Source organism: Electrophorus electricus, chromosome 3 (genome assembly GCF_041902795.1).
Source record: "Electrophorus electricus isolate QZ-2024a chromosome 3, ASM4190279v1, whole genome shotgun sequence".
Taxonomy (NCBI): domain Eukaryota; kingdom Metazoa; phylum Chordata; class Actinopteri; order Gymnotiformes; family Gymnotidae; genus Electrophorus; species Electrophorus electricus.
In genome coordinates, this window is record NC_137499.1 from 11,324,995 (window position 1) to 11,340,000 (window position 15,006).

Sequence of the window (15,006 nt, forward strand, 5' to 3'; positions counted from 1 at the left end):
AATGCAAAAAAGGTCATTAACACCATTACTGCATCACTGTCTCTCTCATTCACACACACACACACACACACACACACACACACACACACACACACACACACACACAAAGGCTGGTTTTGTGTTCAGTATAAATAATGCTGGATAAAGTACATATAAATCATTATAATTCAGTGAATGCAGATTTTTTTTTTTGTGATAAAATTAATTTATAGTGTTTATAATCTGTAGTTTACATTTTGTAGATTCATTTTACAATCTACATTTACATTTTTTAAAATGATCTGTATGACAATAAGTGTGCTCCCTGGATATTGGACCCATGACCTTAGTGTTGACAGAACTACCTGCACTACCAGGTGAGCTACAGAGGATAACATGAGTGACATGATGAAGCCTGTGGTTCCCTGAGACCTCAGTGAGATGAAGATGCCTGTGGTTCCCTGAGACCTCAGTGAGACCTCGGTGAGACCTCAGAGAGACGACGATGCCTGTGGCTCCCCCACCTTGCATTGTATGAAGGGCCTCAAGAGCATGAAGACGGGGATGCGCGTGCGCACGATGAAGTCGATGAAGTCCCAGAAGGCCAGACCGCCCACTTTGCGCAGTGCCATCTCCTTCACCTGCAGGCTCAGCCGGTACCACTGGTTCCCTAGCTGCCTCTCGAAACATACCAGCACCACCTTCAGGGCAAGATAGGCGGCCTGGCCAGTGGACTCGGCCAGTCCTTCCCTGCGCAGGTCCTTGCCTGCGTCGCCAGGTGTGGAGCAGTGAGCCGGTGATGCGTCCAACATGAAGTTCTTGCTGCGTGAGGTGCTGGTAATGCGTGGAGGAAGCAGGATGTTGAGGACTGTCTGCAGGAGCAGGGAGACTTCTGCCTGCTCCATCTGAGGGCTGTCTGTAGACACAGTACGGTGGGCGGGGTTGTGTCAGCACACCGACCTCTGAACCCCATCTGACACTCCCCCACACCGACCTCTGAACCCCATCTGACACTCCCCCACACCGACCTCTGAACCCCATCTGACACTCCCCCACACCGACCTCTGAACCCCATCTGACACTCCCCCACACCGACCTCTGAACCCCATCTGACACTCCCCCACACCGACCTCTGAACCCCATCTGACACTCCCCCACACCGACCTCTGAACCCCATCTGACACTCCCCCACACCGACCTCTGAACCCCATCTGACACTCCCCCACACCGACCTCTGAACCCCATCTGACACTCCCCCACACCGACTTCTGAACCCCATCTGACACCCCCCCCCACATTGACCTTTGACACCCATACTGACAAATCGCCATACTGACCTTTGGCTCATACTGACCTTTGACACCCATCTGAGACTTCCATACTGCCATACTGACCTTTGCTTCCGGAGCCGACAGTGAGCACGAAGGGGATCAGGAGGTTGAGCAGCATCCCCTCACGCCGCTCCTGATTGGTGAAGGGAGAGATCACATGACTCAGCGGAAAGTCGTCCTTCAGAGCCTGCAAACAGACGAAGGGAGAAAAAACCTTTGCAGTTATGACACATACAGATACCATCAATGGAAAAAATACAAATATATAAAACAACACCACCACCAACAGACCCAAAGCCGCACGGGCAGAATGTGCTGGTACACATGACACACTACCTGAATCTGCATGGCGACGAGGCGCACCACGGCCGTACTGAATGGGAGGGGCGGGGACAGGTAGGGGCTGAGGTGCAGCAGCGGCAGGCCGTCTGCTACGCTGGAGGGTCCCACCACACCCATCACCTGGGCACACAACCATGCCCATTACAATACCAGTGTAAGTCACTCCCACAACAAACCATTCACTAGAGTGTGTGTGTGTGTGGGGGGGGGGGGGAGTCCACCCACGCTCACCAGGTTGACACAGACGTTGATGAGCGATCGTAGGTGGGGTAGGAAGGAGATGATTGGCTGGCGATAGAGAGTAAGACAGATGCCCTCAATGAGACTGCTGGCCGCCTCCCACTCCACCTGTCGCCTGGGAAACACCCCCCACACAGCAGTATTTCACTTACACACCTGTGCAGGTGCGCGTCTTATCCGATAGAGCTCAAAACCACAGGAACATGTACAACCACGTTCGCTGTCAAAATGCTACATTTGGTCATGGTATTGGTGTTGTCATTGTTTACACTTTATCCAGAGATCCTGGGAACTGTCAATCTCTCATGTGAATTACAAACCGATGCTGTTTTGAAAACATTACATGTTTTCAGGAAGTTATGAACTAAGTGGTAAGAAATAAAACATTTAGTGTCCATTTGTAGAGTTTTCTAGCAGTAAAGTTAAAAATTAAAGGAGACTGTCGAGACTCAATCTTCAATTTACCTAAAAATTCTAAATAAAACTAGCAAGAGATTCTTTTGCGAAATGTGATCAGCATATGAGTGCGTTAAACATGGTGGTTGTTAGCAGTGTGTTGTAGGTTAAAGGTTTCTTTATAGGATGATAACTAATCACTGAATCACATCATCAGTGCTGAACATTAATTATCTGTCATCTTCTCCATCCATTGTTTCTACCTCAGGTGACTCTAGTGAGCCTTTGGTGGTGATGCACAACTACGCACCACCGTGACACAAACACATATTTCACACTTACTCACCCTGCTCACACTCACACTCAGCCACAGTAAGACCTAAGAGTGCAAAGCCAGAGGGACCACGGGAGAAGCACGTCACTACAAGCACAACACCAGCGACGCTCACACCTGTGGGCTGTGTGTGTGTGTGTGGGGGGGGGGGGTCACACAGAGGCAGTGGTCGAGGCAGTGGTCGAGGCGGGACAGACCTGGAGTACAGAGCCTGTGGACGCGCGCACCTTAGCGTCGGCATCTTGTGGATCTTGTTGAACATGCGGTCGAGACGCTTGAGGATGAGGATGAGGGCAGGACGCACGGCCTCCGACGACCAATCGGTGATGGGCAGCATCTCAGTGATGTAGCGGCGCAGGCCGCGGCTCTCCATGGTCAGCGTGTCGTACGGCGCCAGCTTTAGGAGTGAGTGGGCGATCTCTGCCAGCCTGGGGGAACACGGCACTCTCCATCACGGGGGCGATGGGAGGAGGGACCACGTGTGGACCGGCTCACATGCATGACGTGTTCCAGTGTGTCCTAATCTCTCTGAGTTTAGAGTTTTTGCATTCACTATAAAACACTACGGGATCTTTTAAGATTTGCGTTCCCACTGAAACATTACAAGACCTTAAATGGGGTCGAGCCCCCAATGAAACATTCTAGTGAAATCCTTCTAGTGAAACATTATAAACCTTAATGGGATGATGCTTCAGTCCACACCTCTATTCTCCATATGGGAGCAGCAGGTCATTTTTATGACTATATTACGATTTTGACTTTGATTTTAAGTACCTTGCATTACTGTAATCCCTACCTGAAAAATCCCATTTAGACTCCAACATGACCAGAAGAAACAATTCATGACCAGATAAACCAGTTCCCAGCTGGGCTAACGCCAGACCAACCAGAGAATCATCAGATCCACACTAGTTTGACCAGGCTAGTCCACACTAGTGCGCACTAGTTTGCCACACTAGATGTGCTGGATTTCCCCCTCTCTCGTACCTCATGTGGGATTTGATGTCCAGGAGCTCCAGGGCTGTGACGCGGGGCTCCCCCGCCACGTTCTGCAGGATCTTCAGGCGTGGGCCGCAGTGCTTGTAGAACTCGGTGCAGATGTTGAGCAGGGACTCGCGGGGGCGCCGGAACTCCTCGCGGGCGATGCGCTCGTCCAGCTCCTCGCGGGGCATGGCCTGACCCTCCTCCAGGAGACGCAGGTTATCCCTGCACACACGCACCGCAAACAGCTCAGTCCACTTTAAACTGTGCAGACTGCAAAAACTGAAGAATCCAGCATCAGAGTAACCGTGTCGAAACGTTGTGGGGTGGATGGTCTTGATGGACTGACCTGAGGTTGGGACCCCCTGCCATGGTGTGATTGACAGCAGTCCCGCCCTTGTGGCCCTGATCACAGCGGCTCGTTTGTGGCGCCGTCATGGGCCTGGCGAACAATCCCAAAAGCGTTACGGTCAAACCAGAGCGCAGTTACCGCGGAGATGACAGCATGAAGGGTGGGGGTGCGGGTGCGCGCACCGCGTCAGAGACTCCACGCTGTACAGCAGGGCCTGCAGAGACGTGGCCAGGGCTGCGATGGCCGCGATCTCGTCCCGGGCGACGGACGCCGACTCCAGGGCCTGGCCATTGCTCTTCAGCCTCTGCAGGTAACACGGGACCAAAGCCTCCAGGACCATCAGCATCTGTAGGCTGTAACAGAAAAACACGCCGCTGGGACAGGGGGATTTACGGATTAACGGCTCCTGCGGGTGTTCCGACATCTGTTCGGAGGCGCGCGAACCTTCGGAAGGAGTCTGGGGCGTAGGCGACCACCGTCACGCACAGCTTGATAGACTCGCTGATGGAGAATGCGAGGTCTTCGCTGCCATAGCAGAAATCTGGAGGCCAGCGACAGTTACCAGTCACAGAGCAAAACAGGTGGGGTTTGACCTCTGACACAGACCGTAGGAGATGTCCTCTTACCCAAAGAGCGAAGCGGTTTCTCAGCCTTGACCAGCTCCAGAGCGTCCAGGCTGTCTGCTGTCTCTCCCTCCAGAGAGACCAGCAGGTCAAACAGACACTGGGCCGACACCCCTTTAGACAGTCCGGTACTGGTGCTGGTCTGGAACGGACACAGCAAAGCAGTCTGGACTAAGATCACACCATGATGTCTATAACACACATACCCTAAAAATGGCTATAACTGTGCTCCTGAATTAACTACAACTCCTGAATCAAGTGCCCCTGAATCAGCTACAAGTCCTGAATCAATGGCTGTAACTCTGCTCCTGAATCAACTACAAGTCCTGAATCAATGGCTGTAACTGTGCTCCTGAATCAAATAACTTCTCCCCAGATCATCTCTCTTATGAGGATGGCTAATAAGCTCGTTCTAAACGGTGTCGTGAAGGTGTGTGCCCTCACAGTGACCTCCAGCAGTGGCGCCACGCTCGCAAATAGCTGAAGAACGAAGGGCTTCCGGTGGAGGATGTAGAACTGCCGGCAGCAGAACTCGACGCCACCACGCAGCAGGGGGTTACTCTCATAGTCCGCGTACGTCTGCCGCGAGGAAGAGGAGCGGTTACTGCACGCCTTAGAACACGCGAGATAAGATCAGTGGCAGTGCACTGCAAGGAACGTCCCCAGAGAGCAGACCAAAGACCCCGCTTTAGCCTTCAGAAGAAAAGTCTCTAGATATATTCAAGATTTATGTCATTCAAAAAGTCAAAAGGTCTCTCTCTCTCTTTTATATATATATATATATGTAGAATCCACGAATGCTCAAAATTACAGTCAGAAATGGCAATTAAACCAATTAACCAATTAAAGCTAATTAAACAAAGTGAGTGAAAACTGGAAGTAAACAACAAAAATAATGAAGAGAAACATGACTGAAGACACAGAAAACAAAAACAGGTGAAGCTCCTGACTCACTGAAGACTTTCCCTTGCTACACACACACATGCACACACATGCACAAGCACGCACACATGCACACAGGGCCTCTGTTCAAAACACATCAGTACATCATATATACAGTCCGTGTTTGTGATTGCTACCTGAAGTATGGTGGGAAGAATCCACTGGTATCCACTCAAGGAGAAAAGGTGGTTGAAGTGAACTGCCGTGTTGATGGCAGTGGCAGTGTACTGCCTGAGGAGGGCGCTGTCTTCAGGGTGCAGCAGCAGGGCTCCATTGAACACGTTCAGAAACAGCATGATCTCATCACCCCAGGGGTACTCACTGGGCATGCCCAGAAACATCTCCTCCAGAAGCTTGACCCACAACACTTTATGCAGGGTGTCCATCCCGAAAAGCTCCTTCCCTGAGACACACGCGAGAAACAGGCCTTATCACACCCCAACACACCCCAACAAACAGGCACGCCACTGTGGAGTCAGCCAGTCAACGGGAAACACTCAGGCAGAATGAACCCCCACACACCCACACCCACCCCCTCACACACCCACACATATCCCAACACACCCAAACACATCCCAACACACCCCCACGCATCCCACCATTTCTTCTTGTATGTTGTGACCTTCACCTACCCAGGGGCTCACTGAAGAGCGTGAACTCTGCGTCTATGGCTGTGCGTGGGAAAGAGGGCAAGCGCAGAAGGTCTTCCTGAAGCAGGGAGACGTGGGATTGTTTGTGCGCAGCTGGCATGCGCTGGGTGAGTGAAATGAGGAAGAGCACTCTTCCCACCTCCTCCAACTTCCTGGAGAACACCTGAGAACAAGAAATCATCACGGCTTACTTCGGGAGTGACACTCGAAAACAGGACATCGCCCCGGCTCATCTCCGTCGTGAGACCCTACGCCCGGCCGTCGCTATGGTAAGACCGACGGTCTGCGTGAACAATCTGCACCTTCACCTCTCAGGGACAGTTTCTCGCAACACCACACGGGTGAGCTGTACACAGATCCAGCAGGGGGCGCACCTGTTTCTGGATCAACTCCTGTCCCTTCTCCGGAGCCATGTGGACCAGATTGAGCTGAGGGGACACTGATCGGCGGAAGGGGTAGATGTCCCGCACGTAAGTCTGAGAAGGACCAACGGAGCAGGGATTAATGGGGTGTGTGAAATGGGATGAACACAGAATATTAAGGGACGCATGGAAAAGCAAACCTTGGCATAGTGGATGAGATTCCAGCGCTTGTCCATCAGAAAGTAGTTGGCTGAACGAGCCTCCGGAATGTTGAAGAATTCAAGACACTCCTTGTAATAAAAATGGCACACGTGGTAATAAACAAGTCCAGAAAATGCTAATGACTGGCCAGTTCATACAGACCCCCCCTTCCACAAGTCTGTTAGTGTACCACGAAGTTCATACAGAAAATCCAATCTATTACTTTAAAACCTACACATGCAGGATCCATAGATGCTAACAAACTAAAAACCGTGAATAACATGCACGTCAGTTATCCTGAATGAGTGTGTGTGTGTTCTCTGATCGCAGTCTGAAACAGGAATGTTACCTTCAGCAGTGCCTCAAACTGAGTGTCCTCATTCACCGGAAGCTGAGTGGGAATGTCACATTCATTCTGCCCGTGGACCACCAGGGTCTTGGTGCCTACACGCACAAGCACAAACACACCGCATCCAACAAGTCAACGTGAACGTCACGCCCCCCACGTCATGCAGACTTGAGGGGAAACCCCGGATGTTACACGCCTGTGCCGTCGTGCGGGGGTTTCCCCACCTGGCATGGACGCGGTGACCAGCAGTTTGACCTCACACTGCTCCTTCTTCATGGTCTGTTTGAGGTCTTTGAAGAAGAGACCCTCCACGTAGCCCACCACCTCCCAGAGGAAGGTCAGCGTGGCAGAGATGGCATCCATGCCCCACTCGCACGGTGTGCGTACAAAATACATAATCAGACCCACCTGAGGAAAGCAAACAAATAAACTAACAAGCCAGACACAAACAAGCCAGCCCTGGAGGAGGGGCGGGGCTACGGCTCAAGTACACACTGACCTTGAAATGCTCTGCAGGACTCTGTGAGATGTAAGTGTAGGAGGATGAGAAGAGCGAGGCCTTACCAGGTAGTTGAAGAGGATGTGTGACGTCTGAGCGGGAAGGTCACTGATGCTGAGGAGAAGCTTCCTCAGCATGTACATCAGCTCATCCTGGAGAAGACACAGAACCGCTCAGACAAACCCCACACACACACCCACACACACACACACACACACACACACACACACTGAAGACAAACCCCATGCTCAGACAAACCACACGCTCAGACCAGCCAGACGCTCAGACGCTGAAGACCAAACCCCACACACGCTGAATATAAACCCTACACACACACACAAACACACACAGAAGACAAACCCCACACACTGCCGACAAACCCCCCCCCACACACACACACACACACACACACACACATGTTGAAGACCTCCCTCTGCTCCACTGGCCTTACCTGCCTGTTGCTTACTGTGAGTTTTTCCAGGAAGTGTCGGAGCACGAGGGCGGGGTCTTCGATCAGGCAGTTCCACAGCACCTGCTGGGCCAGCGCACTCACTGTGGGGAGGGACGTGGTGAAGTCAGTACAGAACAGCCACACGAGCATATGCCCACTCAGGGGAACTTTCACTAGCTCACAGTAGGATGCTTACCAAAGCTACTTCAAGGAATATACTTGCTGTCTGTGGTGTGTGTGCCCTCTGCCTGCAGGGTGTTTGGTATGTGCGCCTTCTACCTGAGGGGTGTCTGGTGTGTGTGCCCTCTACCTGCGGTATGTGTGGTGTATGTGCCCTCTACCTGAGCGGTGTGTGGTGTGTGTGCCCTCTACCTGCGGGGTGTGTGGTGTATGTGCCCTCTACCTGCGGGGTGTGTGGTGTATGTGCCCTCTACCTGCGGGGTGTGTGGTGTGTGTGCCCTCTACCTGCGGGGTGTGTGGTGTATGTGCCCTCTACCTGCGGGGTGTGTGGTGTGTGTGCCCTCTACCTGCGGGGTGTGTGGTGTGTGTGCCCTCTACCTGCGGGGTGTGTGGTGTGTGTGCCCTCTACCTGCGGGGTGTGTGGTGTGTGTGCCCTCTACCTGCGGGGTGTGTGGTGTGTGTGCCCTCTACCTGCGGGGTGTGTGGTGTGTGTGCCCTCTACCTGCGGTGTGTGTGGTGTATGTGCCCTCTACCTGCGGGGTGTGTGGTGTATGTGCCCTCTACCTGCGGGGTGTGTGGTGTGTGTGCCCTCTACCTGCGGTATGTGTGGTGTGTGTGCCCTCTACCTGCGGTATGTGTGGTGTATGTGCCCTCTACCTGCGGGGTGTGTGGTGTGTGTGCCCTCTACCTGCGGGGTGTGTGGTGTATGTGCCCTCTACCTGCGGGGTGTGTGGTGTATGTGCCCTCTACCTGCGGGGTGTGTGGTGTGTGTGCCCTCTACCTGCGGGGTGTGTGGTGTGTGTGCCCTCTACCTGCAGGGTGTGTGGTGTGTGTGCCCTCTACCTGCGGGGTGTGTGGTGTGTGTGCCCTGTACCTGCGGGGTGTGTGGTGTGTGTGCCCTGTACCTGCGGGGTGTGTGGTGTGTGTGCCCTCTACCTGCGGGGTGTGTGGTGTGTGTGCCCTCTACCTGAGCGGTGTGTGGTGTGTGTGCCCTCTACCTGCGGGGTGTGTGGTGTGTGCGCCCTCTACCTGCAACACCATCCTCTCGAACATCCCCATCCTCCATCAGGTGAACTATAGGCAACACAGCGGCACAGATGCATGCTGGGAAAACAGCCTGGGGTGGTTGGAGCAGGTGATGTGTTGGTGTGTGTTCTGTGGTGTTCTCCTCCTCTGAAACCGCAAAACACACCAAATGCAGAATGGAGTGAAGGCACATAACCTCACTGAAAACTCCAGGCACACACATTCTCCCAATGCACATAATCTGACTGTACACTCCACACACACGTTCTCCCAGTGCGTGTAACCTCACTGCACACTGCAAACTGCAATGTTGGTTCACATCAATCATTTTTAACCTGTTTTGTCAATGCTGAGGTGAAGAATCGTTACACCATCATGGCTGTTTGTAGTTTGCTTCTTAACCACCCAGGGACTTTGTAAATGTGGAGATACACAGAGCCCCTAAAGGTTAAGACTCATAACTAATACATGGCACACACCACCGAGGGAGGTTTGTGTCTGTACCTTCAGCGCTGACCGCCGAGCGCATGGACCAAACCGAGCCGCGTCGAAGCGAGTAGTTCCTGTGCGAGTTGCTGGAGGCGCAGGATGGACTGACGGACAGTCGGCGGGACGGAAGGGTCACCACATCTTCTGCTGACAGAACACGTCACGTTACACACCTGCTAGCTCGATAAGTTCAGTCTAGACACATGCACGAACCTGCCATTAAGGACCACTACCGCTCCGAGACTGGCGGAGAGCCCCGGGGGGGCAGAGACTGACCCTCCTCCTCCTGCTCAGGTGGGGGGCTGCAGGTGGGCTCGTAGCAGGCCTCCTGGGCAATGGGGATGGCGGTGATAATGCTGGCCTCTCGGCCCAGACGCCTCTTCTCGTCCTCCTGTTGCATGTTCTTCAGGATGTGCTCGGCACGCTGGTGAGATCTCGACACGGCTCGAGCTGAGAACGATTTCTGGAGGAGCGGGCCGTGCAGAGAGAGCAGAGATGTTGAGGCTTCTCTCTGCTGAGCCACACATCAATTCTAATGCGCTTTTACTGTGTGTGTGGTGGCCGGATTCCCTGTGGACAGATGTGGTATATTTATGGTCCACCCGGGAGATGACTGGACAATCTTACCGACTGGTCCTCAGTAATGGCGTCGGGAACGGTTCCCGCGTTCACCGGCACCCACGGTGGGTCAAACATGGGAACACAGGGCATACCCAGGATTGGGGATGGCAGAGTGAAATTAATGCTGGGTGGTGGAATCTATAACACACACACAAACACACATCCACAGGATGAGTCACAGTATGTGCAGAAATTTTGTGTATTTCATTTTGTCAAAAAATTCCTACCATGCATATAAATTCAGACTGCACTGTTTTGAATTGTTTGTCACAACACCAAATATTATTGTGTGTGTGTGTGTGTGTCTGTGTGTGTGTGTGGGGGGGGGGGGTTGTTTGTGGCTGTGTCGGCATAAATTAGAGGCATTTTATAAGCCTATAAACTCTAGAGGGTGAGTTTGTCCTGGAAGAGTGTCACCTTAAAGTGTGTTCCGAAAGAGTGTGACCTTAAAGTGTGTTCCGAGTGTGATCTGGAAGAGTGTGACCTTAAAATGTGTTCCGAAAGAGTGTGACCTTAACGTGTGTTCTGAGTGTGTTCCGGAAGAGTGTGACATTAAAGTGTGTTCCGAGTGTGATCTGGAAGAGTGTGATTTTAATGTGTTCTCAGAGTGTGATCTGGAAGAGTGTTACTTTAAAGTGTGTTCCGAGTGTGGTTCGGAAGAGTGTGATCTTAAAGTGTGTTCTGAAAGAGTGTGACCTTAAAAGTGTGTTCTGAGTGTGATCTGGAAGTGTGTTACCTTAAAGATCTGCTGAGCTCCCTCCTCCATGCGAGGCCACACCTGGTAGCGGAATCTCCAGACCGTGTAGAACTTGAGCACAGAGTTGATCCTTTGTGTCGCCTCCGGATGCTGGAACTCCGCCATCATCATCTCCGTGACGCTATCGGGCACCTTCACCGCACAAAGCAGGAACATGGCCGCTGTGTGTGTGCGTGTGTGTGTGTATGTAAGAAAACAGAGACAAATACATATATTTTGGGTACAACTCAAGATGTCTTAATGAATGTCACAAACTTAATTGTCAGGGCGAACCGGAGGGGGCGGAGTGCCCTTAGAGGGGGTGGGGCGTCGTTGAGGGTGGGGTAGACATGAACCTGCAGCTGCAGCCATGTGCTCGTCCACGCTGAGCAACAGCTCCCAGGCGGCAGGCTGCACATCTGCGTACATGTCCTCTGTCAGGATTGGCGCTGCTTTGATGAGCAGGGACAGGGGTGCAGGAGACAGACTCATCACCTGGGTGCGGGACACACCACAGACATTCATAACATGACCAGCAAGGTCTGCACATCATGGACAAAATACCGTATTGTAGTGATATAGTGATATGTCTAGATATGTATTAAAACACATTCACAGCAAACAATACTGGGTTAAGTCATTTTTACAAAAACTTCACATAGTACATTTTCTCAAAGAAAAACCATATAAGTAAATGTACTATTTAATAAGAGAATGATATTTTTCTCTAAACCCAATATCTTTCACTGATTATATGACACAGCACTGATGAAGGTCAATGAAAGACAAGCTAAGCTTTCAGACTCTTTGATAATGGTGGATGTGTTGAGGTCTGTAGGCTGCGTTTGTGGCTGCGTTGGGGTCTGTAGGCTGTGATTGTGTCTGTGTCAGGGTCCGTAGGCTGTGTATGTGGCTGCGCTGGGGTCTGTAGGCTGCGTTTGTGGCAGCGTTGGGGTCTGTAGGCTGTGATTGTGTCTGTGTCGGGGTCCGTAGGCTGTGTATGTGGCTGCGTCGGGGTCTGTAGGCTGCGTTTGTGGCTGCGTCGGGGTCTGTAGGCTGCGTTTGTGGCTGCGTCGGGGTCTGTAGGCTGCGTTTGTGGCTGGGCTGGGGTCTGTAGGCTGTGTATGTGGCTGCGTTGGGGTCTGTAGGCTGCGTTTGTGGCTGGGCTGGGGTCTGTAAGTTGTGTTTGTGGATGTGTTGGGGTCTGTAGGCTGCGTTTGTGGCTGGGCTGGGGTCTGTAGGCTGTGTTTGTGGCTGCGTTGGGGTCTGTAGGCTGCGATTGTGGCTGCGCTGGGGTCTGTAGGCTGCGATTGTGGCTGCGTTGGGGTCTGTAAGTTGTGTTTGTGGATGTGTTGGGGTCTGTAGGCTGCGTTTGTGGCTGGGCCGGGGTCTGTAGGCTGCGTTTGTGGCTGCGTTGGGGTCTGTAGGCTGCGTTTGTAGCTGTGTTGGGGTTGACTCTGCACCTGTGTGCGGATGTACTTGAGCATCCCTGTGTCCTTCTTCCCCTCAGCACTGCTGTCGGTGGGACGTCTCTTCATGGACGGCGTCTGCAGGCATGACTTGTCGGAGCACTGGAGGACAAGTGGAGGACAGCTGGTAAACCCTAACAGAGAACCATCAGCTTCAAAGTGTTTGACAGTGGACAGAACACTTAATGGTACTCACCACACAGGAACAAACAAGAAAATCTTTTAAATGCTTTTTTTAAATAGTTTCTGTAATTACTGTAATTATGAAAAAAATTATTTTAGACACCTTTTGATCTCTTTGCATTCTCATATTAGTATATATTCATATATATTTATGTACATTCCAATATATTCATTATATATTTATATTCATATATATTCTAATATATTTAAATATATTCATATATATTCACATATATTTCTATTCTAATATCTTCATATATATTGTCATATATTCATATGGTGCCCTGTCCTCTTGCTTTCTCCCTTTATTACCAAGCCCAGCACACCTACCTGCCCTCATACAAGTTTACTGGTCCCAGTGTCTCAGTCATGGAACAGTTTTAAGGTTTAAATAAAGGCATTTATTTATTATTCATTTAACCTTCCCTTAAGCAGCATTTGAAAAGCATGCAAGCGCCTTGGACTTTGCGAGTAATGGTACACAGGGGTGTGTTCTCCAGTCTGACAGGAGTGGGCAGCCTGTGATTGGTTGGCCAATGTGTGATTGACAGGAGCCACCTCTTTGCTCTTCTTGGTGCGTGTGCTGATGTGGCAGTGGTCACGCAGGCTGTCAACCGCGTCCCCGTACAGTAGCTTGGTGGCTCGGACCAGCCTGGCGCAGGAGCGTCCGTGGCGCTGGTAACAGCGCGCGTGGCAGAAGTCCACGTGGTTGCAGATGAAACTTTGCTGGTTACACAGAAGAACCATGATCTGGGAGGGGGAGAAAGGAGAGTATTTACACACACACACACACACACACACACACGTGTGTGTTTGAAGGCACTTACATGAAGCCAGGACATGTTACGATGGTAGTCCTCCGCTCCCACTGTGCCCCCAGGAACTTCTGGCTCAATGCTGGGCTCACTGGCACTCCAGGGGCTCCCTGAAAACACACACACGCACGCACGCACGCGCACACACACACACACACACACACACACACACACACATTACTTCAGCTATAGGACTTCCTGTATTTGTCTCAGAGAAGCATTTTTTCTCCATCTTTGCCATGACATGACGGTCGCAGCCACCATCACGACATCATCAGCGTGTCCTCACCGATGTCAGTGACCGTGTCCCTGCTCTGAGACAGCAGGCGGTCGGACTCGGCGTCGTTCTCCGACTCAGAGTCCTGCCGGGACATCTTGGTGCTCTTCAGGCTGCCCGCCCTGCGGACGGAGGATAGGGATCCTCCCTTCTTCACCTTGAAGCTCCGTGCGCCTTTGATCTGCAGCAGGCGGGAGCCTCCGATGCGGATCTTCCGGATGGGGGCTGCGGAGAGGAGAGTTCGTCCAGTGAAATCGAGCGCGGCTCCGCGAGCGGAGAAAATTCCGATCCAGCCAGTGCTGCTCTTACCCAGGGGCTCCTGGGAGGATTTCTTCTCGTCACAGGCGGTGTCGGACTTCAGCGTGTGGCTGCTGCTGTTCAGAGAGTCGTGGCTGTCCTCATCGTCCAGGATGCCGGCGAAACTGATCTTCCGTTCGTAGCGGTGACGGCCGAGCTCCGGGTCCAGTCTCAGGCGGCAGCTCTCCAAATCCTGACCCGTGTGAGCAAATACCACAAAACAAAACAAGGAAAAACAAGCTTCCCAATGGACTGAGAATGTTCCAGAACTTATGTACCCTCACTGGTGGATGAAAACACAGTAAAGGTACACAGTACAGTACATCTGGGAAGACGCAGTACTGGCACTGACCACTAGGGGCTCTGTGCGAGGGCGTGACAGGCAGGGGAAGGTCTCTCTCAGGAAGGTGGTGATCTCCAACAGAAGCTGACATGCTGCCATCTTCAGTGCGAAGGGGCAGGCACATCTGGAGGGATTGACAGTATCTGTATGCACACACACACACACACACACACACACACACACACACACACACACACACACACACACACGTTCAATACCAACAGACAGGCACATCGGTGGCACATGGAGAAAAGGACCAGATTGCGATTATAATTGTGATGTTAAAAACACAGTGATAAAGATTTGCCTGCTTTGTTATGAATTACTCTTGTCGGATAATGTGATGTGGAAAATTTACATAATGCAGTCGTCTGTGATATCAGTACTGCAGAGGCCAGGACTGTAATATCAACATTACGATTACCATATCGATTACCACTCTGTTATGTAGCCTCACAAAAAAGCACGACCTATTTTGTAACTTGAATCACATTGTCCTCTTGTTTAACGTGACAAGGCCACCTGTGTGGTCTCTTAC

At 51.8% G+C, this 15,006-nt stretch overlaps 1 protein-coding gene across 26 annotated transcripts in view; it reads right to left on the reverse strand.

Moving 5' to 3' along the window:
* Nucleotides 1-15,006, reverse strand: part of unc80 (unc-80 homolog (C. elegans)) — a 36,223-nt gene that overhangs the window by 5,181 nt on the left and 16,036 nt on the right. For 16 of the 26 annotated variants that reach the window (XR_014122587.1, XM_081710246.1, XM_081710259.1 and 13 more), the window contains 30 exons: nucleotides 14,478-14,611; nucleotides 13,841-14,318; nucleotides 13,564-13,661; nucleotides 13,295-13,486; nucleotides 12,548-12,655; nucleotides 11,441-11,579; nucleotides 11,085-11,266; nucleotides 10,355-10,486; nucleotides 10,004-10,190; nucleotides 9,743-9,874; nucleotides 9,242-9,385; nucleotides 8,033-8,133; nucleotides 7,647-7,733; nucleotides 7,307-7,490; nucleotides 7,083-7,177; nucleotides 6,733-6,822; nucleotides 6,545-6,646; nucleotides 6,153-6,333; nucleotides 5,658-5,923; nucleotides 5,023-5,157; nucleotides 4,582-4,720; nucleotides 4,400-4,496; nucleotides 4,138-4,308; nucleotides 3,953-4,045; nucleotides 3,610-3,828; nucleotides 2,820-3,050; nucleotides 1,884-2,007; nucleotides 1,647-1,772; nucleotides 1,374-1,497; nucleotides 504-895 (listed from right to left, as the gene is read on the reverse strand). Coding sequence is in view for 25 of the 26 variants with exons in the window: in XM_081710246.1 (XP_081566372.1) it covers nucleotides 504-895; nucleotides 1,374-1,497; nucleotides 1,647-1,772; nucleotides 1,884-2,007; nucleotides 2,820-3,050; nucleotides 3,610-3,828; nucleotides 3,953-4,045; nucleotides 4,138-4,308; nucleotides 4,400-4,496; nucleotides 4,582-4,720; nucleotides 5,023-5,157; nucleotides 5,658-5,923; nucleotides 6,153-6,333; nucleotides 6,545-6,646; nucleotides 6,733-6,822; nucleotides 7,083-7,177; nucleotides 7,307-7,490; nucleotides 7,647-7,733; nucleotides 8,033-8,133; nucleotides 9,242-9,385; nucleotides 9,743-9,874; nucleotides 10,004-10,190; nucleotides 10,355-10,486; nucleotides 11,085-11,266; nucleotides 11,441-11,579; nucleotides 12,548-12,655; nucleotides 13,295-13,486; nucleotides 13,564-13,661; nucleotides 13,841-14,318; nucleotides 14,478-14,611 (4,883 nt within the window). In the remaining variant the exon portion in view is untranslated. The remainder of the gene's footprint in view (nucleotides 1-503; nucleotides 896-1,373; nucleotides 1,498-1,646; nucleotides 1,773-1,883; nucleotides 2,008-2,819; nucleotides 3,051-3,609; nucleotides 3,829-3,952; nucleotides 4,046-4,137; nucleotides 4,309-4,399; nucleotides 4,497-4,581; nucleotides 4,721-5,022; nucleotides 5,158-5,657; nucleotides 5,924-6,152; nucleotides 6,334-6,544; nucleotides 6,647-6,732; nucleotides 6,823-7,082; nucleotides 7,178-7,306; nucleotides 7,491-7,646; nucleotides 7,734-8,032; nucleotides 8,134-9,241; nucleotides 9,386-9,742; nucleotides 9,875-10,003; nucleotides 10,191-10,354; nucleotides 10,487-11,084; nucleotides 11,267-11,440; nucleotides 11,580-12,547; nucleotides 12,656-13,294; nucleotides 13,487-13,563; nucleotides 13,662-13,840; nucleotides 14,319-14,477; nucleotides 14,612-15,006) is intronic. The other 10 variants (XM_081710252.1, XM_081710260.1, XM_081710264.1 and 7 more) reach the window with 6 other exon arrangements.